Here is a 27952-nt window from a genome sequence, read left to right as displayed (position 1 = left end):
TGACAGGAATATATTAAAAGTTTATTGGAGAAATAAACATGGCAACAACGGATTTTAATCACAGGTGAGGAACGTATCAAATTAAATGGAAGCATCAAACTTTGGTATTCAAAACCATTTGCAGAAACTGTTCATAGTGAATAGTAATCACTCCGTCCCGGTCAGTATCAAATTGAGAGAAGGCCGAAGTCAAGTTCTGGAAGAGAAAAGTAAATAAATAATAAGAATTAGTCTAAATATTTACAAAAAAAGTTTACACCCATAAGCAAAGAGATTTTCTTCTTACCCCCCCCCCCCCTTCCCGACGTAATACAACTACTGCCATATTACTTAGCGGTAAAAAAAAATACCGTCATAAAATTTACCGCCATAAAAGTAAGACTTTCACTAAAATACAATTATTAAAACTAAAATCAAAACAGTCACAGAACGTATAATTCAATGTAGTAGCTCAACCAGAACTGAAGAGAAAATAACCCCGAACAAGGATATTCATTCGGATAAAAACAAATCAAGAGCATGTTTTTAATGCTGTTCTTGGACTCTTTGTTGGGTTATATTTTCTCAGAGTCGATAGCAATCACATGTAGTCCTCTAGATATTGCTTTGTCAGTGATAAAACGGATATTAAAAATGTAAGAAGCAAGTGACAGGAAATAATTAAAAGTTTATTGAAGAAATAAACATGGCAACAACGGATTTTAATCACAGGTTAGGAATGTATCAAATTAAATGGAAGCATCAAACTTTGGTATTAAAAACCATTTGCAGAAATTGTTCATACTGAACAGTAATCACTCCGTCCCGGTCAGTATCAAATTGAGAGAAGGCCGAAGTCGAGTTCTGGAAGAGAAAAGTAAATAAATAAATATATTTAGTCGAAACGGTTTACGTATATAGTTTACACCCATAGGCACAGAGGAGATCCTCTTCTTAATTGAACTTGGAAGTTCAATCAGGACTGAAGAAGAAACAACCCGAAACTAGGTAATTTATTCAGGTAAATACAAATCAAGAGCATACCTTTTGAAACAGGTTCATTCGTATTAGCAATAAGTTCTGTCATGTATTTTGTTAAGAAAAATGAGAGAGGGAGAAGAAAGAGAAGAAAGGGAGAGATAGATAGAAGAGTGGGGGCGAAAGAGAGAGAGGAGACGGGGTGAAAGAGAGAAGATACACAAAAAAACCTCTATCCATTCTTAGGTCTTAAATTAGAAAAGCGAAAACAAAGTTTTCTCCTTAAAAATTGTATTAAGGTTACCCACAAGCCATGGGAAGAAATTCCTGATCCCATCTACGGAAAGTCCAGTTTCCAAGAAGAAGAAGACGGATGATAGTTTCAAAAACACCTTAAATAATTGCGAGTTTTCATTTTTCCCGATTTTCTGTATTTGAATCGTCTTGGCTTCACTTCAATCATACCATGCATGACGACTTAATCATTATTCGCCATATTCATCATGAATATTACAAGTACGTTTTTGCACCAGGTTTTAGCACAAGTTTCTATGATGAAAATTAAATGATTACAAGTTGTTTGAAAACGTTCTTGTATAATTGATTACAGTCTAGCGAAATTAATTAGGGGGGGGGGTGTACTCAATGAAAAATACCTTTTTTGTACCTTCATTGAAAAAGACGACACGTTACTTATCTGTTATAGCGCCAACACTCAAGAAGCGAAGGTTAATCCAAGTGAAATATACCTAAGCTTGATAAAAATATAACACTTTAGAAACAAATCTGGGCTATATATTTGCACATTAGTGGAGGGGAGAGGATAAAGCATAGAGGGTCTTCATGCAAAATGTATTAGGTACAACTGTTCTGCATATTTTAAAGGCCTAGCCGATGTCCAAGCATTTTACTCTCTGGTCAATTCTTTTTCTGAGGCGGCAACTTGGTCTAAGACAAAGGTGTCAGTTTTCTTCATCGCTTCAACAAAACAAACATGAGAGGGTTGAACTTAAGAGGTTTCTCACTCAAAATTACGATTATTACATTGCTATTCTTCGTAATTTGGCAAGTAAATAGGAAGATTTATTTGCAAAAGAACTGAAATGAAAGTTCTTAGCCGAACTGGCCAGAAAATTATGAAAATTGAAAAATATGAAAAATTATGAAAATTGAAACTTAGTTAACTATTCTGTTGCGTCCTCTTGTAAGCTAATATTGAAGCAACTCTTTTTGGTCTAGTAGGTAATCTTGTGGGTAAGTTAATTTTTCCTCAGTTGCTTTGATGTTGTCATTGAAGTAACTCTAATAGCTTCTTTTCCCTACGTGGATCAGTAGCGACAATTCTATTTATTATTATTGGTGGTGGTTTTATTTGTTTTTAGTTTAGTGTTTTTTCTTTTTATCTTGTGCTGAGGACGCCTAGTTTGGATACAGGCAAAATATCCGCATTATTTTAGTCTTTCCTCTCTACTGGCCGCAGTCTCCTTTGAGGTTTTTTTTTGTGGAGTTTTATCTTTCTTTGTTGTTTATTGCTAAAGAACTATTGTTCGAGGAGAAAATTAGAGAAATTATTTTTCGACGAGAAATTTTTTCGGGGGGAGGGGGGCACAACCCTTACACTCCTGAACAATCCGAGTGGTTAGCCCCTTGGTATAATTTATGCATTTTCACGGTGCTCCGATTACAGCTGCATCTAGTCCTTTGAGGGAAATTTTGACTTTGAAACACAAATACGTAAAGGGACTGCAGCCGGCAACTATATATTATAAAAATAAGTTCCTGATTGTTGAATAGAATATTTTCTGTTCTATTTTTTGATACCCCACAGCAACAGGTCAAGTGTAGAAATTTAGAATGCAAACCCGAAACAGGTTTTATAATTATTTTGGAATTATATAAAAAAATAATTGTCGGCTTTAAGATTTGATTAGATCAAAATCTTCACCAGATTTTTTTCTATCTGTTAAAATAAAACCGCCAAAATTACTAATCCAGGAACGTCAGACAAACTCCGAATGTTTAACGTGGGAGGTATAGGAAGATCTTGAGAGCCCGTCCTGCCTTAAGTAAGAATTGTTTTCTAACTTCACACTGTCCAGATACTTTAACACCACCACCACTAATCTGCATATTGCCCAAATTATACATTTCCTATCTATTCTCACTTATCTTTGTCTTATCTCACGTTAAGCTGAAAGAAACTAACAATAGAAATCAAGTTCTAGAGTGTATCAATGGATGAAAAGCTTGAGTATCAGCGCTATAACAGATAAGTGTCAACAACGCATTTAGTCTCCTTCCCCAAGATTTTGAAAAATACATAACGTATCTGAATTCTAGTAAATTTTCGCCAGTGATACAGAATCCTAACATTATTTACACAATAAATGCCGAAGTTATTAACGTAAACCGATAAGGAATGTTTCTAACTGACACGATAAAGTTTTATGGCTATAGTTTAATGAACCATAATTACGAACAGTTTGAAACCAAGCTAGATACTCGCTAGAAAATGCACATTAACTTACCAAGGAATGGATTAGGTAAAAACAGTGCACAAGAGAATTCTTGAAAAATTTCAAAAAATGGAAAAGCCCAGAGAAGTTTTACCAAGAAGGGGTGGGTCAAAGCTAAGAAAATTAAAAACCAGCAAAATGCAGGTTAACCTAAAGAAATACTATTTCAAACCTTCATGAATTTCAATATGTCACTGTGTTAAGGGCAGTACACCAACTATCCCATGGATTTTTTTGTATATAAAGTACCTTGGGTAAATCATATTTGAATCATTTTTTTTTAGAGTCAAATATTCTTGATAGACCGCAAGAAGCACTTATTAGGTTAGGTTATTAGGTAAATATTCCTATTTTGTTTCAATGCTCTTATTTTTACAGAACTACACTTGAAGTTCAGGCGCTATATTTGACTATTTCACTTCACTCACCCATTAAGCTGGAGGGGAGAGTATCCATACTTGGGAAGTTCCATTCTTGGGGTAGGCCTAAAAAAACACCCATACCACATTGCAAAAATTAAAAATCCCCAAAAAATTGCACGTCGACATCTATGCAATAAGTGAAATCTACAGAAGTTTCAAATCCAAAGTCTCCATTTTGCCTTAAAGTGGATGGGTCCTAAATTTCAGATACCCTCTGAAAAATAATTTGTAAAGTTTTCTGAACTGTTTGGAGAAACGTAGGGTCGAAGCAACCATTTACTTTAGCTTCTTTATTCATAAGTTCCTTGTGAAATAGAATTGGTGGGTCTGAAGAGTTCTTCTTATCATTTTTGATTAAAATAAAATTATGTCAGTAACAAGGTTTGGTTTCATACTTGGAACTGTCCCAAGTATTGGTACTTGGCACATGTACGATGTATGACAACTATTAACAGAAATGAAATAGCCAAGGTTTATTTTGCTTTGCCAAGTCAAGATATCTTGACGTCTCATCATCTTGGAAGTCCGCGAGTTAGCCTATGAGTATGCAAGAAGAAAGGAGCAGGCAAGAAATGCGTTTTAAACTAGCCCCTCCAGGGGAACCAGATTTAATCACTACATTGCTAGCATTTTCCTCTCTAAGCTACTTGGTGTTATGACCAGGTATGCATGCCAGGTATGGAATATGGATGAGAGAGTTTTAAACACCAAGCAAAGGTCACTCAAGTTTACTGCCGAGATTAGATTACCTCAAGTTGAAAGAGCACCTTCTGCAGATAAAGGACAGACTGTGATAATTCTTGCCTGTGTTTCAGCATCTGGAAATTCAAATTCCATCAATGCTGGTCTTCCCAAGGAAAAAGAAAACAGCAAGGATGACTTTAGGGGCTCCACCTGGTACTGTTGCTTGCGTTAGTGACAGCAGATGGACCACGGCTTCATTTTTCATTGAGTTTCTTCATCACTTTGTCTCCACTGTACCACCAAGCGAAAAGAAGTCCCAGTTCCTTATTATGGATAATCAAGAATTTCATTTATCAGTTGAAGGCATCCAGGTAGCGAAAGATAACCTTGTGATTATGTTAACCTTTCCTCCACATACATCCCACAAAGTGCAACCACTTGATCTTAGGGTCTTCTGCTTTCTGAAATCCCATTGCAACGAAGCTATTTCTAGTTTATCTGTAGGAAAGCCCCAGTCTCTTGGCGTTGCTTATCCCTTTTCATTCTCCCCATTAAACATCACAGCAGATTTTCAAGCAACTGGGATTTGCCCATTTAACGAAGGCATTTTTGCCAATGAAAACGTTTTGCCATCGGTTGTAACTGACCAACCATTGGGTTAGCCTGCGTCTTAGCCAAGAGATGAAGACATGGCTTCCTCAATCCAGAAGAAGAGGGAGGTGTAGCCTCTCAATATATACAAGTCACCTGCAATTCAATGCAGACAGTTTCACCTGTCATAATAAGGCCATATCCAAAAGCTCGTCCGAGAAAGACCCCATAGAGAAGTTAACCAAAAGGAGTCTGCATAATACTGACGGATCCTCCAAAGAAAAAATAAAAATTGAGGAGCAGGCTATGTTTTGAATAGCTAAAAAGTCGATGAAGAGGCTTTCACAAACCCTTGTCTAAAATCCAAAAATCATAAGAAACCATCTTTTCTGAAAATAACAGCCTGGCACATAGTATCCAGCAGCATCTAATAAATCTTGCTAGTTTTACCTTGAGATGGGAAACCTAGCTTTTGTTCAATTTGGGTCTCTAAATCCCGTCAATAATTGAAAGATTAAGATAGTCTGTGAGATTGCTTAGTTTTAATTTCATTCCATTTTTTGACGATCCTGGCAACTATTCGCGCCTCGCCTTTGACTAGTCAATGCCTCCCTAGGGAGGCACGACTTCTAGTTGAAAAAAGCTGTTCTACACGTATGTTTTGGCGCAAGATCATAACAAACATTGCTAGTAACCCTCCCCCCTAAGTATCTCCCTTCGCGCCAACGGCTCCCGTAATAAGTGGCTCAACCGATACCAAAAATTAAATAAAACTAAAATAAAACTAATAAGCAAAACAGGAATAAATAACTAAAACGAATAAGTAAAACTAATGAGCAAAACAGGAATTTTGGGACATTCTATCAATAATCCAAATGTGGACAGACTATACGGCGTAGAATATTCTATAGTATTTATTTTTACATTGAAATCTTACATCATTTGTTTTTTGGTGTTTCTGAGGGTCAAAATATCACATCAGGCAAACACAGAGAGTAACATAGGGTTGTTGAGATGATATCAATGCAAAAGTCAAACTTATTAGACATTTTGAAGGTTTAAACAAAATAGATATACAAAAATTGTGATTCCATAGCATAGGGGTTAGAGAAGGGCCAGAGGAGAAAAAGAACCAAGAGGGAGACTGATGGCCCTTCAGTAGCCTTTGACCTTTAATAAAGACACTGGAACTTTCGATTTCCAATCGAATAATTGCCTTCCAAGTTTCTATGAAAGCCCCTCCTATTTAAAGTTGATAAAAAAAAAGAAAAAAAAAAAAAAAAAAGGGACCATTCTCAGGCCCTTTTTTGTGCTGCATTTTGAGGGGAAAATTTCTTTTTTTATTTATTTTCCTTCTGCATAAAGGTGAAGACCTGAAATTTTACCGCAAATCAACAGAGATTAGATATCAATTTCCACCTCCCCTATTCCCTAGAACTCATTCTATATTTATCTGAAGGCTAAACAAACGATAGGATGTTTTGGCATTAAAATACACTCTTTGAGGGATCTGCCCCTCCCCTTTTCGTAAAAATTGATCTACCACCCCTCTTTCATAATAGCTGATGCCCATTTACAAATCATTGAATATAACTTTATGAAGTAAGAGGCAAATTATTTAGTTAAATTAAAATAAATGCCAGAAAGATTTTTCTCCAATAAGAAGGGAGGTATACCCCGCAAAAATTTTATTCAATCATAGTCTAAATGAAGGGAGATGAGAGATTAATTCCTCCTCCCCCCAATATTCGTTCCTATATTTGCCTGAAGACTCGTGAAGAAGACTTCAGGGATCGAATGCGCTCTTTTAGGTATCTTTTAACTCCCCTCACCTACACAATGACCAGCTGCTCCTCCTTCACAATAGCTGATTTACAATTATACCCTTTTTTGTTGTTTTTATTTATCTTAATTTTCCTTCTACTGCTCATATTTATATTTGGGGAGAAATCTCCAGAGAGAAATTTTCCGAGTGGGATTTTCTAAGGGGGGGGATTGCCGGACCTCATTTTTTAAAACCTTTGAGAAAAAAACTTAACGGGCAGTTACCTTCTGTCCCCACTTGACGCGCTTCAGATGTTATGTATATTTTGTAAGTTATTAATATATAATCATTCCATAAATCATGCTAATGATTTCGGAAAAAAAAATGATAAAATATGTCGCGAAAAATATGCGAAATCATTTAATATATAATAGAAATATATAAATATATACAGAAATATAGACACATATTTTTTATATAATAAAAAGCATAAAATATAGAAGTCGCATAGCATATGGTTACTTTTGAACAAAGAATTTCATAATTTGAATTAAGGAACTTGGTCCTAAAGATCCAACAGAAATGTTCTCAAACATTGTTCCAAATTTTTTCAGAATTCTCCAAACAAATATTAATGCCATTTTTTTGCTAGCTCGCTGAAACACAATCGTTAGTAAAATTATTACAAGTTTTTGCTAAGACAGCGAAAACACACATCATATACAGGAAAGTTGGGATCAGCGGAATCAGCAACCTTTACTATGCTAAAACACTGTCAAGGTAAGCATTGATAGTTTAGATAAATACATTTTAAAGGTACTAACGTGAAGAACAATACAGCATTGGATAAAATCATCAAAGTAAATTGTTCCCTTGCCAAGCCTGTCGAATTTCCTTAGCATCATATGAACTGTAGGGTCTGTTAGTCGGTATCCAAAATTCATAAAGGCTTGTTTCAATTCATCAAAATCAATATTTCCACTGTTGTCACGATCAAAGGAACGGAAGCACTGTTGCCAATCAGTAACGTACTTCCACAAAGCAGAAAATTCATCAAAATCAATTGTACCAGAATTGTTTCGGTCAAACATTCCTTCAAAAATAAATAAATAAAATCAAACAAAGAGAAGTATACGACCACTCCTTATATAAAAGCTTATATGTCCCCGGGACATAACTTGCAGCACTTGCTCTGGGATAAGTATTGTAGTCTCCTGAACTCATGTTTGTGGTTATTTTTGTTCGTTTTAAGCTTGATTTGCATATTCTATTTAAGTTTTACTCGTTTTAAGATTTATTTGTTCATTTATAATAGTACCTGTTGTGTGTTTGTTTACAATAGCTGTTTGTTAATTTCTGTTCGTTTTAGGTTTTTCAACTAGAACTTTCCATTCCTAATCAAATGAACCCTTGGTCTCTGGGAGGTTGTCTCGATCCCAAACTTTTGGTTATTTGATCTTTAAGCTATTTCCTATCTCAATTTTGCTATTCAAAAATGGCTATCTAAAAATTTTGATCAGATGCATCTGTGTAAAAAAGGGCCTAGGGGGGCTAGTTGCCCTCCGATCACTTTTGACTCTTAAGAAGGCACTAAACGTTCCGATTTACAATCAAATGAGCCCTTTCCGAAATTCATACGACCATTCCTTCCCTAAGAACCTTGTATGCACCCAGGGCATAATAAAAAAAAACTGGCCCGGAGTTCTGGGGGACTAAGTTATCCCTGTTTTTTTTTTATATGATCTTTGGTCTATTTTGAACACAAAGGCCCTATACAAAATCTGATCGGACTTATTTGGGGAAAAGGGGACTGGATGGTGACTAGTTGCCATCGGATTACTTTTGACTCTAAACAAGGGAATTAGAACTTTCAATTTCTTATCATTTGAGTCCCCTTCGAAGTTTATACGACCACCTCTTCCATAAAAACCTCAAGTGCCCTTAATGCATAAGTTACAACCCTTACCATGGGCTCTGGGGGGGGGGGGTTGTTGACTCCAAAGTTTTTGTCATTTAATCGTTAATTTAAAAAAAAAATGGCTACTTCAAAATTTTGATCGGATGCATTTAGGGAAAGGGTGTGTGTGTGTGTGGGGGGGGGGGGTAGATGCTCTCCTATTACTTTTGATTATTTTTCAAAAGGTATCTTGAACTTTCAATGTCAAATCATATGAGCCACATCTGAAGCTTATACGGCCACTCTTGCATGCAACTTTATATGCCCCTGGGGCATAACTTACAACACATAACCCGGCCGTGGGGGCTTGTGTCAACCCGTTTTGTTATTTGATCTTTAAACTATTTTGAACAAAATAGCTATCTCAAAATTTGGATCGGATGCATTTGGGGAAAAAACGGCCTTGGGAGGGATGGGGCTAGTTATTCTCAGATCACTTTTGACTCTTAAAAAGAATACTAGAAATTCCGATTTGCAATCGAATGAGCCCTGTCTAAAGTTTATACGAACATCCCTTCAATAAAAACCTTATATGCCCCGGGGCATAATTTAAAACACTTCAACCTGGATTCTAGGTGGGCTGTATTATGCCTGGAATTTTTATTATATGATCTTTGGTCTATTTTGAACAAACAACTTTCAATTTCTATTCATTTTAGTTCCCTCTGAAATTTATACGACCAACTCTTCAGCGGCGTAATTTCGTCAAAGTCCTGGGGTGAGGAGGCAAAATTGGAGCCAATTTTCAAAAATCAAATGAAAATGACAACAAAAACTAAAAATGTAACATTTGGTACCATGAAAGTACTAAATAGTACTGTAAAATTACTATAAAGATATTTATAGTACTATAAAAGTAAATATATACTAATGAAAACTGATCTGTTTCCGTTGATGCTTGAATTATGCAGGCTTATGATAGCTTTGACAAGATTTTTGAAGATATTAAATTTCAGCTGGGGGGGGGGGTACATATTCCGGTCTGAGAGGGGCAGTTGCCCCCCCCCACTTCCCCATAGCAAATTAAGCCCCCGCAAACATTCCATAAAAACCCTTTATGTCCTTGGGGTGTAAGTTAATACCATAACCACGGGCTCTGGGGGGGGGGGTAAGTTGACCCCGTAGTTTTTGTTATCTGATCGTTGGACTATTTCAAACAAACTGGCTAACTCAAAACTTTGATGGGCCACATTTGGGGAGAAGAGGGTGTGTTTGTGTGAGGGGGGGGGGGGGGGTGGATGCCCTTCGATCACTTGACTCATAAAAAAGTAGCTAAAACTTAAATTTTTAATCAAATGAGCCACCTCTTAAGTTTTATGAGCACCTCTTCGATCACAACCATATGTACCCCCAGGGCGTAACTTCAAGGGCTGCCCCCGGGCCCTGGGGCGTTGTGTCGACCCCGGAGTTTTTGTTATCCGATAAAAATCTAATATAGTCATTTCTTTAGAATAATTCCTTATAAAAAAATAGTTATTAGGGAAAAGAGGGTGTGTGTGTGATGGGGGGTAGATCCCCTCCGATCACTTTTGACTCATAAAAAGGTAGCTAGACTTTCGATTTTCAGTCATATGAGCCACCTCTAAAGTTTATACGGGCACTCCTTACATAAAAAGTTGCCTGTTAATCTCTTCTGAATCTTAATAATTGAACAAGAATTTTTAATTTCCAATCAATTGAGCTTTCTCTGAAGTTTATATGAGCAACCCTTCTACATAAACCATATATACCCCCAGGGCATGACTTATAACCCCTGCTCCCGGGCCCTGAGGAGCTGTGTCGACCCCAGAGTCTGTGCTAATTTTAGTGATACATCTATTTGTTATTCCCATTTAATATTTTTGAATGTTCGTCAGTTAATGGATCACCAGGCATTAACACTGGTATACCAATCTTTCAATGTTGCTTCGCTAGCTTATTTTGTAGATATTTGTTCTACTAATTCTTATTATTATTCTAATCATGCTAGGAATGCGGATAAGCTAGTATTTGAGAATAGAAATACAGTGTGATCAGCTCATGGGTTTCGTCACGTAGGTCAAACCCTCAAGTGTAACCTCCCGGGCAGCATTACGGACTCTAATCAGTTTCTTCATTTAAATCACAGGTAAAAAGTTCCTACTTGGTCGAGATAAAGGATGAGAGCAGGTCTCTTGTGTGGGTTTAACCTTTTTTTTCTCTCTTTCTTCTTTTTTATTTTTGTTTTTCTATTGTGTATTCAAGTGTATTCATTTATATGTTATTTGACCTTCTAGAAGTTGCTAAGTTTGTTTAATTTGATTTGCTGTTTTGTGAATTGATCAATAAAGGAATCTCGTCTCTGTCTATTAACGTGTTCAGTTCGCTTGTTGGAGAAATTTACCACAATGGTGCAATCAGAAACGTTATCCAGTTGTCAGTTTTGGGTTATGGTTTAAATTTTACATTCATTTAAATTTTCTGACAGACATATAATTTTCCTATAGTAAACCATTACAATAAGACCAAGAATTACCTACCCCTGGAGTGGGCTAAAAAAAAAAATGTTCTCTGTTTTCCTTCTTTTAAATTATCTGTGTTAATTATGGTGTTTGGTTATCAAGAATAATTTGAAAAAAGAAAAAACAAACAAACATACCTAGCATGAGTCTAACCGTTTCAGGATTAAACGGAGCGAACGTTCCATTAGACAATGCTGCTTGAAGTTCTTGAGCAGAAATGGCTCCACTTCTATCTTTGTCAACACTATAAAAGAAGAAAAAGCAGATGAAAAAGAGATAAACTGCTTTTCAACCAAATAATTACAAACATTTATTATTTATAATTATAATATAATATCAATATACTATCTATAATATAGTATAATATAATATATAATATATAATGTAATATCAATTATAAAACACAACACACGTGCGTGTGTCTGTGTGTGTGAGCACAGGAAGGGGGAGGGATCACAATTTATGTCCTGTATCACTAAGGCTTGAAACAGAGCTGAGATCTGGTAATCTGCTCAAAAATCTTAATTTTTGAGCAGACAAAGTAACGAAATACGAAGTTTATCAATGGACACGATAATTAGTAGCGATGGTGGGTGCAGTGAAGATGGTAAAAGGAGAATAGCCAAGGCCCTGGGTATTTTTTTCACTGTTGAAAAAAGTTTGGAAGAATAAGAAAATAAGTCTGCGAACCAAGATTAGAATATTGGAAGCTACAATGATGATGTAGCTTCTAATGATGTCGTTTTCCCCGATTAGCCCGTCTGGCGGGCTGAAGGGAAAGGAAAAGTAGAAAAAATGAGGCATTTATAAATTACGAGTGGGTGATCGAAACTTAATGAATTTTGATATTTAGAAGGACCTCGTGACTCAGAGCTCTTATTTTAAATCCCGACCGGCATTAAGCCTCCGATTTTTCTTTTAAATCAATCTATTGATTCTTAGAATTTTGCTTGAGCTCTTAGCTCTTGTTTTATTAATGCATGTTTTGAATTTGGCTCTCCGCACATAAATAATTAAAAATGAAATTTGCATATTAATTTTTTTTTTGGCTTGATGGTTTTCTTATAGTTTTAATCGGAAGATTTTGAGAAAAAAGAGAACGGTTTCATTAGTAAAAATTATACGTAACTTACGAATTAACTTACGTAACGAACTTCTATATTCGTTTGTTTTTATTACGTATATGAGGGGGTTCACCTTCTCGTCAATACCTCGCTCTTTACATTAAATCTTAATTTTGTCCCAATTGTTTAAGAATGACCCCTGAATCACCGTAGAATAAATAGTTGAGGTTACTAAAAATACTTTAGCGTAAAGAGCGAGTATTACGAGGAGGTGAACCCTCATATGCGTAACAATTTCTGTTCGTTTTAAGTTTTAATGCTTCTCCTTCCTTTCAGTCGAAAAAACTTTTCATATTTATTTTTTCATTGTTTTTTTTTTAATAATGTTAGGAAGTCCTGCGCCTTCATTGAAATTTTCTTCCCCCATGTAAAAAGATCCTCCAAAACCCCCTCCCCCCAAAAAATAAAAACAAAAAATCCCCCTGAAAACGTCTGTACACTTCCCAATAGCCATTAGTACATGTAAACAATGGTCAAAGTTTGTAACTTGCAGCCCCTCCCACGGGGACTGTGGGGGAGTAAGTCGTCCACAAAGACAAAGTTATTAGGTTTTTCGACTATGGCGAATAAAATGGCTATCTTAGAATTTTGATCATGTAACTTTGGGGAAAAATGAGCGTGGGAGGGGGTCTAGGCGTCCTCTAATTTTTTTGGTCACTTAAAGAGGGCAGTAAAACTTTTAATTTCTGTTAGAATAAGTCCTGTCGCGACATTCTAGGACCAATGAGTCGATACGATCACCCCTGAAAAAACAAAACAAAAAAAAAAACAAATAAACACGCATCCGTGATCTGCCTTCTGGCAAAAAATGCAAAATTCCACATTTGTGTAGATAGGAGCTTGAAACTTCTATTGTAAGGTTTTCTGATACGCTGAATCTGATGGTGTGATTTTCGTTAAGATTTTATTACTCTTAGGGGGTGTTTCCCCCTATTTTCTAAAATAAGGTAAATTTTCTCAGGCTCGTAACTTTTTATGGGTAAGACTAAACTTGATGACTTATATGTTTAAAATCAGCATTAAATGCGATTCTTTTAATGGAACTATTGGTATCAAAATTCCGTTTTTTAGGGTTTCAGTTACTATTGAGCCAGGTCGCTCCTTACTACAGTTCATTACCACGAACTGTTTGATACTAGGGTATATAGCAGTGATGTTATTGGTGTTAAAAGAGACTATCATCATCTAGTAGTGTCTAGAGTTATTTTAAAGCTAAAATTTCAGAAGAGTAACTACCTCCCAGGAAGTTATGATGTTGGTAGACTCCAGGATGAAAATTTGAGAGAAACTTTCCAGGAACAGTTGAATACTAAACTTGAGGGTTGAGCTGGTTTTGTAGTAAATTAAGAATTAAGCAGGGTTGTGTTCTATTTCCCTTTATATGTATCATTTTGACGGACTTTGTCTTAAGGAGCACAGGAAAGGCAATGTGAGACCACGGAACCACACGGGGAGGAAAAACTCTCCAAGACTTAGATTATGCTGATGATTTAAGCATACGAAAGTGTGAGCAAAATAAATGAAATTTGAGAGGTTTTGCGAGCTCAGGGTCCTAAAATAGATTTGAAAATTAATTATAAGAAGACAAAGTCACAGAGGCTAGGAATAAGTGAGAACGAAAAGGTGACGTTGGGTAACGAAAAGATTGATCAGGTGGGCAGCTTCATTTAACTTGGTAGTATTATTAGTAAAGACGGTGGGAGCGGTGAAGATGATAAAAGTAGAATAGCCAAGGCTCGTGGTTTTTTTTCGCAGTTAAAATTTTTTTTGGAAGAATAGGAAGATAAGTCTGCAAACCAAGGTTAGAATATTGGAAGGTACAGTGATGACAGAGGTCAAATATGGCTCTGAAGATTGGGTGCTCCGAAAAGCCGATGAAGATCTACTAGATGTTTTCCAGAGAAATTGCCTACATATCATTCTGGGTACCCGGCTGGCTGTACGAAAAATGGGGTTCGATCCCGCTTTCTATGGCTAAAATGAAAGAAAGGTTGAGATGGCTAGGGCACGTTCTGAAGATGAAGGATGATATATTGCCGAAGGTTAACCTTTTCGGTCAACCGTCTAGGGCTAGAAAGACGAAGGTCGTCCTCCTCTGGGGTGGGGGGATGTCATAAAGAAAGATTTACAGTAAATTGGAACTTCCTGGAAGGGTGTAAAGAGGGAGGGTGTGAATAGGACAGGATGAAGGAGGAGCATGCGTAGCTGTGTTGGCCTCAGGCGGCTTGGTGCTGTGGTGAGTTGTTAGTAGTAGTAGTAGTATATAGATACCATAAACAAACAATGTTAGAGAGTTTTCTAATATTTCTAACATACAAAATCACTAAACAACGCTTTTCTTCTTGAAAACAGCCTTACGTAAGATTCTTTTACGTCATAAGGATGACAGCAATTTAAAATCCGTATTAATCATATCACTTAATATAATCTCCCTTAATAGATAGTAAAAAAGAAAACAATTAGTTCGCTTTAGCAACAAATGCATTTTTTATTCATATTTTTTTTAATTTATTATAATCTTTGAATAGCTAATATAAAAAAATTGCATGGGCCTACACACCTTCTACCATCTAGTTCACATATTTGAGTAGGCAACTACGTATTCCACCACATATGGTACACTTCCGTCGCGCCTCTGAGTTAAATGGAATATTTCTAGAACGCTGTATTCCTGCAATATTCCTAGCAATATTCCTGATGTAAACAATCTGTCGAAGTACGCAGCACCTTACAAATATCCGTGTAATTTTATTTTTGGACAGCAAAAAAAACTAAACAGAAAAAAAAAATAATGTTTTACAGCCAGATAAAAACTGGGCGGTAAAAACGAAAATAAGGACAACTTATTCCAGAAGGACAAAATGTACCTGCTCACTATTTTTTAGCATTAATTAGAAAAATACCAGCAAAAACTTTTTCCAAGATAAGTAAATATGATATTAAACCTTGGGTGAGAGAAATACAAACTTATAAGCCAAACTTTAACTTGCAGATATTATCGTGAATAAATAAATGAAAACTTAAAACGAACGGAAATTCAGATGAACAATCATATCAAAGTTTTAAAATGATAGATAGACCGAATACTATGAAGTACCGTCAATTAGGGACAGAGGGCGTATTCCCCTTCCTGTATTTTGAAAAATAGATTTTTGGGCAGTTTAACTGAAAAATGAGATTTTTGTATTTTCACTGAAAATTTACAAAAATAAAAGTGCCCCTTCCTTGATTTTGAAAAACGGCTTTTGCCTTTACACCACTGTTAATGTATAAAAATAAATGAAACCTAGGGTATACCAGGGTTCTTTTTTTAGCCCCATATAGTTTCGAAACGGAGCCATAATCAATGTTCTTAAAGAACGAAAAATACGACGATAGTTAGACAATGATAAACGGATTATGATTTCAAAAGTGACTCATACTACGAAGAACAAGGCGCTATTGCATAAATTTTGGGAAACGGAATGACGTAACTAAAGTATTTGTCAACTTTGATAAGAGCAAACAACAAAGACCCGTTTTCTATTTATTCTCAGCAGAAAAATTCGCGTTACTCGAAAATTTTCCAAGGGGACTGCTCAGCAAAGACAAAACAAGCCCTTGTGATAGCTAAGAAAATAATGGGAGCATTAACATTTATTAGATCCAGGGCTTTAGTGTTGGATTTAAGTTATAACCGACTCCAACTCTGACTTCATGCAGTAAAAATTAACTGATATTCCAACTCCACAACCCTGTTTTAAAAGCTTCAAACTAGATTTTATAAGTTACAACCGACTTCAATTCCAACTCCAGACACTTTCAATATACTGACTCCATCTACGACTCCCAAGGTTCTGATTAGACTTAGACAATATCTTGGATAATGCATAAAAAATACTAATTTTGTACGCGTACCGCATTTTGCTCAACTCACCATTGCTGTTAATCTCTTCCAGTCGGGTCTACAGCACAGACCCAGTCGGGTCTGTGATAGCAGCTTAAAAAAATAAACGCAAGTTAAACTTGGGTAAAAAAACATTATCATCTCTCAAAAGTCACCATCTCTCATGGTTGATGAGGAAGGCTGCTTCCTCATCAACGCCCCGCTCTTTACGCTAAAGTTTTTTACTGTTTTAGAAAGAAGAATTGAGAGAAAGAGTCAAACTTTAGCGTAAAGAGCGGGGCGTTGATGAGGAATTAGCCTCTTTCATATACGAAGTAATTTCTGTGCGTTTTAAGTTTTGATGTCACTCCTTACTTTCAGTTGAAAAAAACTTGTTTTTTTTATTTAATTCCTTCTAAAAACCAGAAGGTTGTTTGAGGTTTACTAAAACCAATTTTTATTTCGGGTTGTGTGTTTCCATTAGTAATTACATAAAAAAACAAAAAAAAAAATCACCATAATAACCAAGATTACTGAAAAAAAACAATGAAAAGTAGATTGACAATTTGATATACACTGATATTCATTCCTTGAAGTCACAGCAATTTTCGATTAATTGACGTTATTCTAAAAAAAAAAAAAAATCCTAGCACTGTAACTAGCACAAACTAGCTCTGTAACCACGAGTATTCTAGACTTATGTGCAGAGGCATATTTCTAGACCTTCTTGGGGTTGGTCTTTGAAGTAGCCGCGGTAACCTCACGTAATTCTCTGTCAATCTTCTGAACAGAGCTCAAACTTAGTTCCTTACAGCTTTGAACTTGACTAGGTAGTCGATTCTATAGGGGGTTCTTGTTTTTGAGCTTCGACAGTTTCTTGTTCCTTGCAATTTTCATTTCTCTGCTCATAAAGGGGAGAGCACTCGGTTTTCGTCTCCATGTGATGAATGAATTTCTATTAACGGTGTCCAGCAACACATTTTCCACTTTCTCCCATGTGTCACCTACCTCCATAACTTCAATAAATGACTAATCAAACTGACTGAGTTCATGTCTAATTTGACTGTAGTTTGTGGACACAAGTTTTGTTAGGTTTGATGTCTACGGGTAGAGTCCAAATTGGCATTTTATTGCAATGTGGTTACTATTTCCAAATGGGCGTTGTGATTCTATATTAGTAAGCGATTCAGGATTCTATGATTTTAAGCCCCCCCCCCCCCCCAATGTCACCGGATCCAGTCGGGATTTAAAATAAGAGCTCTGAGACACGATATCCTTCCAAATATCAATTTTCATTAAGATCCGATTACTCCTTCGTAAGTTAAAAATACCTCATTTTTTCTAATTTTTCAGAACTAACCTCCCCAACTCCCCCGAAGAGAGCGGATCCGTTTCGGTTATGTCAATCACGTGTCTAGGACTTGTGAATGTTTTTCCCACCAAGATTCATCCCGATCCCTCCACTCTAAGCGTTTTCCAAGATTTTAGCCCCCCCCCCAACTCCACGCAATGTCACCGGATCCAGTCGGGATTCATAATAAGAGCTCTGAAACTCGACATCCTTCCAAACATCAAATTTCATTCAGATCCGATCACTCCTTCGTAAGTTAAAAATACCTCATTTTTTCTAATTTTTCACAATTAACCCCCCCCCCCCAGCTCCCCCGAAGAGAGCGGATCCGTTCCAGTTATGTCAATCACGTATCTAGGACCTGTGGTGATTTTTCCCACCAAGTTTCATCCCGACCCCTCCCATCTAATCGTTTTCCAAGATTTTAAGTTCCCCACCCCCAGCTCCCCGCCATACCACCGATTCGGTCAGGATTTAAAATAAGAGCTCTGAGACACGATATCCTTCCAAAAATCAAATTTCATTAAGATCCGATCACCCGTTCGTAAGTTAAAAATACCTCATTTTTTCTAATTTTTCCGATTTAACCGTCCCCCATTCCCCCCAGATGGTCGAATCGGGGAAACGACAATTTCTAATTTAATCTGGTCTGGTTCCTGATACGCCTGACAAATTTCATCGTTTTAGCTTACCTGGAAGAGCCTAAAGAAGCAAGACCGGGACAGACGACCAACAGACCGATAGAATTTGCAATCGTTTTTATGTCACTTGGAAGATACCAAGTAACAAAAAAAAACAAACAAACAAACAAACAAATAAACACGCACCCGTGATTGGTCTTCTGGCAAGAAATACTAAGTTCCACATTTTTGTAGATAGGAGCTTGAAACCTATACAGTACGGTTCTGATACGCTGAATGCGATTGTGTGATTTTTGTTAAGATCCTATGACTTTTAGAGGGTGTTTCCCTTTATTTTACAAAACAAGGCAAGTTTTCTCAGGCTCGTAACTTTTGATGAATAAGGCTAAATGTGATGAAACTTATATATTTAAAATCAGTATAAAAATCCCGTTTTTTAGAGTTTTGTTTAGTATTCAGCCGGGTCGCTCCTTACTACAGTTTGTTGCCACGAACTGTTTGATATGGTCAGTCAGCCGGGTAACCAAAACAATCCATAGGTAATTTCTTTGGAAAACATCTAGAAAATGTTCATCTGTTTTTTTAGAGTGCTCATGATTCAGAGCCATATTTGACCACTGTCATCACTGTACCCCCTGATATTCTAATCTTGGTTTGTAGACTTCTCTTCCTATTGTTCCAAACTTTTTTTTAACTGTGAAAAAACGACCTGAGTCTTGGCTATTCTACTTTTAACGTCTTCACTGCTCCCACCATCTTTACTAATACTACTACCAAGGTAAGTGAAGCAGCCCCCCCCCCCCTGATCAATCTTTTCATTACCCAACGTCACCTTTTCGTCTCCACTTATTCCTAGCCTTAGTCTTCTTAACATTAATTTTCCAACCTATTCTAGCACCCTGAACTCGCAAAAACTCTAAAAGTTTATTCAAGTTGATCACATTTTTATCTTGGATGCTTAAATCATCAGTATAATCTAAGTCCAAATAGTTTTTCCTACCCATTTGTTTCTGTGGTCTCCCATTGCCTTTCCTGTGCTCCTTAAGACAAAATCCATCAAAATGCTCCATATAAAGGGGGATAGAACATAACCCTGCTAAACTCCTGAGTTAATACAAAACCTGCTGCTAATATCATTGCCTACCTTAACCAAAGCAGTGTTATTCTTGTGGATAGCACTAATCACTTTAATATATTTGTCTGGTATACTAAACAAGGATAAGACCTTTTCTAAAGCTTTCAATCCAAAGAATCGAATGCTTGCTCATAATCTATAAAACTGAGGACTTTTGACAACTAAAGTACTTCTCAATTATTAACCTTGACTTAAAATTCAGTCAACACGTCCTCCACATCTTCTATAACTGCACTGTTCTTCTCTCAAAACTTGCTCTACAAATATCATGGTTGTTTCTCTGACAATACACCCCCAGCCCCACTGACATTCCCATATGCAGCCTTAGGATATATATAAAGCAACAAGTTTGAAAGAACAGATGATAAACATCCCTGGCTTCTCAGGGAATATCAAAATATCTTCAGCTCTCCCACATGCAACCTCTGTCAGCTATCAGCTATTATTGTTGTAAAATTTACTGTAAGATAAAAGCCTGGTCATTAAAATTGGTTAAATAAGGTTAAATTAGTAAAATAAGGTATTCCCTAAAGAAAATGGAGTAAAATTGCTGTTTAAGAGTTACCCTGTAGCTAGAAGACCAGTTGAGCATTTTTTTTTGTCCATCTTCTAATGACAATTTTTAAAGATCTTGGTTTATTTTGAAAACCAATAGGTAGGAATTTTCTTAACGCAAATAAATTCAAGTTTTGTTAAAATACGATTTAGTTTAGGGCACATAAATTTGATTAATACTCATTAGCATTTTTTTACAATTGTTTTCTCCTTTCTCAGAAAAAAAAACTTTATGACTTCTAATTTAGTTCTTTTTTATGATATACCCTCTGCAAATACACTCATTCATCAGCATAGGAAAAAAACTCTAGCTGTGTCCCCTTCTATTTCGTTCTGCTTCCATCTCGATATAGGCATTAAATAAACAATTGTTTAGTGTTTTCTTTGTTTATTTCTTTGACAATAGACAGCTGAATTGCTACTGTCAAAGTTTGTTGGAATATTACCTGAAAGGAAATTATGTATGTGGTCAGAGATAATCTACAGTCATTCACCATGTAAATAATTATTACAAATATAGAAGAGGAACATACAATGTATTTTCCAATGTGAAATGGGAGGGGGGGGGGGCAAATTGTCTTTTTTCATTGAAAATACAAATAAAGATAATAAGCTATTATAACTGGCTGACTTTGCAACAGTAGAATGTTCACCGCCTAGAGTGTCTGCACTAGAGTAGCAGCAACAAAAAATGCTTTTGTAAAAAACACCAATTTCGTCTTGGGCCTTAAGCCTAGAACACATGTAGTTTTTTTGGGCACTCCTTTCAGCAGCTCAGTGGGAAAATGATTGGATTACAGAAAAAAAAAAATCACAAGATTTTCAAAAATAAAATCATAGACATCAACACCATTTCTCAACTGCAGCTCAATAGTTGTATCCTTGATTGCAACTTGTAATTTAGTTTCTTATTATTATTGTTAAGTTCTTTTTTTGTTAAATTCATATTATTTTCAAATATGTATTTCATTAAGAAATTAATTAAATTTAAATTGTTTCATTATTGAAGATTTCAGTATTATCATTATGATCACAATGACATTCGGTGTTTTTTTTTTTGCAAATCAGCACCAAAAACTAAAAAAAAAATTCCAAGCTCAAACGAGCACCATTTTCTTTGCAAATCAATACCAATTTACCAAATTAGTGCTGAAAATTGCTGTTTGTGTTTTGTTTAACATTGTAAATCGTTGGATACCAATTTATCACTCAATCATAAACACCTCACAACAAAGTTAATGCACACAATTAATTATTATATTACTTTTTTTTGCCCTGCTGTGACTCTAGCAAAAATCACAATTACAACATCATACCAAACCTGTTTCTCCCAGCCTTTGGCAGTTTTGCATTATGATAGCTACAAGATGCTATAAAATCTGTAAAATACCAGTTTTACAGGGGTCTGCAAAATTATGGTAACATACATAAAATACCCAATCTTATCATTTACAATGCTATCAACTATTTCAGTTTTTTTCTTTTTCTTCTTTTTGCTTACCATTTACATGCCTGTATTTGTTCATGCAACTATGTTATATTATTGGTATGCTTCTGGCTACTTCTCTGCCCACTACTTTAATAAGTCAGTTTTGGCCCTGTTTTTTTTTTATAAGCTCTCTGCTTTCCTTGTACAATTTTGCACAACCACAACCTTTATCACGTTATGCTGTCACTAGACTTTTCAAAAGTCTTTGATACTGTTTTACACCATATATTAAAAAAAAAAAAAATAAATGATTTCAATATCTTTGGGATGCCCCATAACTTCTTTGTGTCATATCTATTCCAAAGAAGACAGTACATGGCTGCAGCAGGTGTGCATTTAACCCAATTGCCAGTCTTATCTAGCATGCCCCTAAGGGCCCTTCCTTCATCTTCTTCTTTTCTTGTTGTTCATTAATGATCTTGTACATGAAATTGACACTCTCATACACTTTGCAGTCTTTGCTTATGATACTAACATTTTTGTAGCTGCTGAAGCCACTTTTGCATTCGAAATAGCATGTACTAAAGCACCCTACTTCCAATATTGGAAAATGGCTTTGCACAGCTTTCAAGCCTTTATTGTATTCCCAATGTTCCTACATTAGTAATTTGGCAAATTTATTTAAAACACAAGTATTTGAGAAAACACAATAGTTAGTTATGTTTGTTATGGAAAGGCAGCATGGTCTTCATTGCTATTTATGTATTGCAAAGAAACCCAACAGGACTTTAACTTTTTTTTATATCATGAATACATAACTTCCTCAGAGATGAAAAAACTGCTTGGCATTTACATGGACTCTGGCCTCACATTCAAACAACAAATCAATTATCTTACTCTCTTGTTCTCTTCTGTTCTCTCTTGCCAAATAGCTACCCTCTACTAATAGCTGTCTTCATTATAGAGCTCTGCTAATGATGTATACTGTTTTTATTCTCCTATAGGTGATATTAATTACTGTTGCAATGTTTAGGGCAACACAAGCATGTCTAACTAAAATCATTAGAAATAGCAAGAATAGCAAGAACTTGCAGGCTTCCTCAAAGATATGCTGCCTCTAATCTATACACAACTACTGGATTAAATTAAGTTTCAAATTATGAATCAGCTTCCTAGCCTAATACTTGCACACACTGCCTTTCAAAGACTTTTCCAATAATCTCTGTTGTTTTTGCAACCCTTGCTCTCCTGTGAATCCTAGGTGTCTACTCTGCCCACACTCTAACCCTGCCTCAACACCAACTTTGCTTGTCAATCCCCAATTTTTGCTTCTATCATGCTTTGGAATACCTTTCCTGAAACCTTAAAAAAAAATCTTAACAGCTTCTATTTCCTCAAAAAATCCTAACAACATATCAAAAATCCCTCAAAAATGTTTATTTCCAAACTTATTTGACTTAGTATCTATGATTTATTTATTGTGTTTGTACATTTCTGTTTTTACATTACAATATTTATTTTCAAATAAAAAAAAAAACAATAAATGTTCAAATGCAAAGTCAATTAATTAAGACAGTAAAAACATATACTAAAGTCTAGATATTTTGATCACATATACATCAATCATCATCAGTAGAAATAATTAAGTAAAACCAGCATATTTATACAAAACAAAACAATTAAACTTCAGGTCAATCAGTAGTTTTCTGAGAGAGTTAAATAACAGGGTTCATTCAAAGTATTGAGGTGTAAATTTTCTTCTTTAATCTTCCCTAAATGTAAATGAATTTCTAATGAAGGTGACAAAAGTCTTCAATGTCTTCTAATTGTAAAAGAAAGGTTCAAATTTATAGTTGTATATTTGATTGGTCTCATTTCCCTATATTTACAATACATTCTTGACATAATACCTTAAATAATGTATGCTTTTTTCCAGACCACACTGCCTTTCTATGATAAACAAATAAACATTCAAATGGGGATTATTCCTTTTATTTAGACAGTGAGAACAGGTACATAATTCTAGACATTGGATTGAATTTATCTATGACCTGTTGTAAACACAATAATGGAGTATAAGAGAAAAAATAAGAAAAGAAAATGACATCTAAAACAAAATAAAGTTCATTTCAATCACATATACAGCAATCACCATCAGTAGACAAATTAAAGTCTAAAACTAAATTTAACATATTTATACAATATAAAATATTTAAATTATGGGTCATTCATTTAGAATTTATTTTAGAGTGTTCAAGAACAGGGTTCATTTTAAGTCTTGAGATGCATATTTTCTTCTTTAATCTTTCCTGAATGAATAATGAATTTCCAATGAAGGTGGCAAAGTCTTCTCTATCTTCCAATTGCAAAAGAAATGGTGAAATGTACAGTTGTATATTTGATTGGTCTCATTTCCTCATATATGCAATGCATTCATGACATAATACCTTATTACCTTAAATTACCTTAATTTGCAGCTTGGAGTGATATAAGGATTATCCATCCTTGTGATGCTCCATGAGAAAAAAGAATTCGTTTGGTGTAGATTGTGGCTGTTAGATTAGACTCCTGGCAGAGCCATTCCCTATCAAGTTGGGACTTGAACATGTCAGTTGAAGTAGCAGAAACTGTTTCTTCAGAGAGCTGGTTCCACATATTGATGATTCTTTGGCTGAAGAAGTGGCTTCTATGTCTACTTGAGGAATGCTGCATGGAGAGCTTCAAAGAATGTCCTAGTACCAGAATACAAAGGCTGTTCAAATTATGATGAAACATAATGATGTTTCTTGACTACTAAGGTCCCTGTGTTGGCCCTGCAGCATGATTTGATCTCTTGGTCCCATATTACCAAGATAAGGTCAAATCCACTGTGCCACCACAGGACAGTGAAAACAGGTACAAAAGTCTAGATATTGAATTGAATTCATTTATGACATTTTGTAAACACAATAACAAACAGAGTATAAGAGAAAAAAAAGAAAAAGACAGAAACTGACAAATAAAACAAAAACAGAATTTAAAATTCATTTTGATCAAGTATATAGCAATCATCATTAGTAGAAATACTGAAGTGTTAAAATTAAAACTACCATAACATATTTATGCAAAACAAAACAATTATATTCCAGGTTATTCATTAGATTCTTCTGAGAGACTTCAATAACAGGGTTCATTCAAAGTCTTAAGATGTAAATTTTCTTTTTTAATCTTGCCTAAATGTAAAATGAATTTTCCAAGAAGGTAGCAAAGTTATGTCTGTCTTCTAATTACAAAAGAAATGTTGAGATTTATAGTTGAATTCTTGATTCATCTCATTTCCCTATATATACTATGCATTCTTGATGTAATACCTTAGATTAGCTATGCTTTTTCCAAACCACACTGCCTTTCTATGATGAATAAACAATGCAACTACCTGCTGATTATGGGCAGCTACCTTCTGAATGAAAACATACCATGCTGTATATCTATCTGATATATACCTAAAGATTACAAACAAAAAATCCCACCTCAACAGTGTAAATTCTATAGTTGTTAATCCTCTTGAAAGGTTTTTGAACAAAAGCTTTAAGGTCCAATAGAATCCTCACTCCTTCTCAACATGGCTTTGGATCTGGCAGATAAAAAAAAAAAAACTAACCTTCCAAAGATCTATGATGATGTTCAAGAACTGTTTGAAAAAGACATGATTCACTGTCCCTATTGAACTGTATGTTGAACTGTCCCTATTGACATGATCCTGCTAGACTTAGCAAAAACTGTTGGTGAAGCTTGCCACCAACTCATTAACACAAATTTAAAATCTATAGCTATAGACCTTTCAGTTATACAATAGATACAGGATTTTCTATCAGATAGAACCCAGGACAGAGCCTTTTCAACAATGATGTACTGAATTTCTATCAAGTTTCTTTACTCCTTATGCAGATGATTCTAAATTAGTGGGTAAAATTGCCATAGCTCCCAATCTACAATCTATCCATATTGATCTTGACATTATCATATGCTGGATTGATGTATGACTCCTTGCCTTGAATATTGGTAAATGTAATGTGCTCTATTTTGGCAAACAAAATCAACACCAGCACAATTTCCTCCAAGGTACAATTTTTTACCAGTTTCTGAAGAAAGAGATCTTGAAATCATTATTGAAGACAGATTGAATTTCATCACTTATGCCAAGACTATGTTATCATCTGCTTTAGAGAAACTTGAAATTATCAAAAGGGCAAGTCTTAACCTGGTGGTATAAGGCAGCAGTTCAACTGTAGCTGTAGGCTATAATCTCTTTTGTACTCTCCTTTTCAAAAGGACAAAGAAGTCCTGGAAAAGGTAAAGCACAGAGCAACTACAATAATAAGAGGATTGCAGCAAATGTCTTATGAAGAATGTATGCACTATCTTAAACTCCCTACACTTACATATAGAAGAAAACAGGGAGATACTATTCTAGCCTATAAAGTTATATCTAAGTATATCATCCCTGATCTATTTAACCTACCCCTTGTATCACAAGACTAGAGGAAATTTATGGAAACTTTCTAAGTAACATCATACCACTAGAAAAAGAAGCCACTTCTTCAGCCATAGTTCACAACCTATAGAACCAGATTTGGAGGAACACAGTATCTGTGTCTTCTGAAACATCACAGAAATACTAGGCTAATGACTTCTTTTAGAGGTTTCTGGTTTTTTTTTTACAAATTTCTGGGAATTTGTTTTCATACTAATATTTTACTAGCTTATTAAGACTAATGAAAATAATAATTACCATTCTGGAATCAGCTACAAATGGTATATTTTAATGGCTAGCCAGTTCTTTTTTAGAAACTTATTTATGAACTTTTGGTTACTATGGACTGCTTGAGCCCTTTAGCCCTATAAGGACTCAAAATGTTATATAATTATTAAACTATGAGAGAACATCAAAGAAAGCTTTCATCCTGGCTAAATTAGACTACCTATTATGATTAAATTAGATTACCTTAAACTACCTTAAATTGCAGCTTGGAGCAATCTAAGGATCTAGCCTTTTACTTCATGTCTGCTCATTCTGAGCCTAAGATTCTATATTTTGAGAATCCTGGATTTTGACTATAACTATCATAAAACCAGAGTATGTAGCTTGAGATTTTTAACTGTTAGGGTGCTTTCACTTTTGAAGGATGTTCAAAAAATATATAAATAGAATATAGATTTTGAAGGATATAAATAATACTACATTTTCTAAGTGCTGTTTTCTTGGTTGTTTTGGCAAATAATACTATATTTGGTAAAATTCTAAACCTAAGCATTTTCCCAGATAGCAAGAATTCAATCAACTAGAATTTTACCAAAAAGGCATCAAGTGGTACACTCACTTTATTGGTAAGTCAATTACATGAGCTGTGATACATTTACCTAGTCTAGTTCATAGAATCAAGAATCAGACATTAGACTTCACACAAACTGGAAAGCAAGGATTGAAGTAGTTTTCAATTGATTACGACTAGGTGATAGAAGCGGCTTTCAAAATAACATAGCCTAATAAAAAATAGCGTAACCAAAGCTATGGGCTAGCCTATATAAGTTCCAATGCATTTGCCCTGCTGAGTTATTAACAAAGAAGACTAAAAAAAACCTATAACTTACTTTTGAAATACTCGCCACAAAAAGTCACGGTTGGGCATACTTGAAGGAGCACTGTAACGATATGACATGGCTATAATATTAAAATTCCTCCCAGTCCAAATTCTAGAACTTCATCTGTTTCTTCATATAACACTCCAGGGGCATCACATTTAAATCCCTGCGTAGCAAAAACTAAAATCATAAATGGGCGAAAGAACTATCGCATTTCTTGTAAACCAAACATCTTTGTTAATGCTATAAAAAGAGTGTCATTTTGATCATCAACGTTTCTAGAAGAAAATGAAAGGTGTTTGTCTCAAAGACATATTTAGTATTGAATGTTCAATATTGATATTTCAGTCATCTACCTTGTGTTCAAAACTGCCTATTGTTAAATAATTTTTTGATAATAGTCCAATCTGTTTTTACTACTTTTGCCGTAAATAGAGAACTGGTATTGTTGAAATTATGAAGTGTTCGTCTTCATAAATTGGGAGGTATCTTTAACGCAAAAGGCAGGTTCTCTCACCTCTTTTTTGCACTGGCAACAGCTCTGGAATATAAATGTGACAATTTAAGGAAATGAGTTAGTCAGTAGTCATATACCTGCAACAAAAAGTAATCACTACTAGATTTGTCTCATCTTAAAGATCTCAATGAATCTTTAAATATCTTTCTATCATCATGAGGAGGAGGGTTATAATTCAGGATTGCAATTAAAGTATTAAGTATTTCAGCCATGGAACAGAGGCGCTTGAGGTACCAGTCTTTTTGTACTGTGGCTGGCAATCGAATAAAAGATGCTGGCTTATTTCATCTGTTGAAAAGAAGACACGGCATAGAAGGGAGTGATTTAACTTCCAATTAAAT

General features: G+C 35.2%; 1 protein-coding gene across 2 annotated transcripts; it reads right to left on the bottom strand.

Annotated features, from left to right (window-relative positions):
- On the bottom strand, positions 1 to 27262 carry LOC136034424 (programmed cell death protein 6-like). Of its 2 annotated transcripts, none has more exons than XM_065715597.1 (4): positions 27104 to 27262; positions 11510 to 11616; positions 7760 to 8028; positions 1 to 196 (listed from the first exon to the last, which is right to left on the bottom strand). In XM_065715597.1, exons 1-4 carry the CDS (start codon positions 27169 to 27171, stop codon positions 95 to 97), a joined length of 546 nt encoding a protein of 181 aa, XP_065571669.1. In that variant the 5' UTR covers positions 27172 to 27262; the 3' UTR covers positions 1 to 94. The 2 variants fall into 2 exon arrangements, with proteins under 2 accessions (XP_065571669.1, XP_065571670.1); XM_065715598.1 differs by lacking the exon at positions 1 to 196 and adding an exon at positions 648 to 843.
- Between the last annotated feature and the right edge of the window lie 690 nt (positions 27263 to 27952).

This window comes from Artemia franciscana, chromosome 13, assembly GCF_032884065.1.
Source record: "Artemia franciscana chromosome 13, ASM3288406v1, whole genome shotgun sequence".
Taxonomy (NCBI): domain Eukaryota; kingdom Metazoa; phylum Arthropoda; class Branchiopoda; order Anostraca; family Artemiidae; genus Artemia; species Artemia franciscana.
The sequence above is the reverse complement of the archived record's forward strand: the minus strand, read 5'-3'. Positions and strand labels throughout refer to the sequence as shown.

Excerpts from the sequence above, each read along its gene's own strand:
- LOC136034424 (XM_065715597.1), bottom strand. The coding sequence starts at position 27,171 with ATGTCATATCGTTACAGTGCTCCTTCAAGTATGCCCAACCGTGACTTT. Across the intron at positions 11,617-27,103 it reads TTGTGGCGAGTATTTCAAAA|TGTTGACAAAGATAGAAGTG; the intron begins GTAAGTTATAGG and ends CTTCTTTTATAG. Across the intron at positions 8,029-11,509 it reads AACGGTTAGACTCATGCTAG|GAATGTTTGACCGAAACAAT; the intron begins GTATGTTTGTTT and ends TTATTTTTGAAG.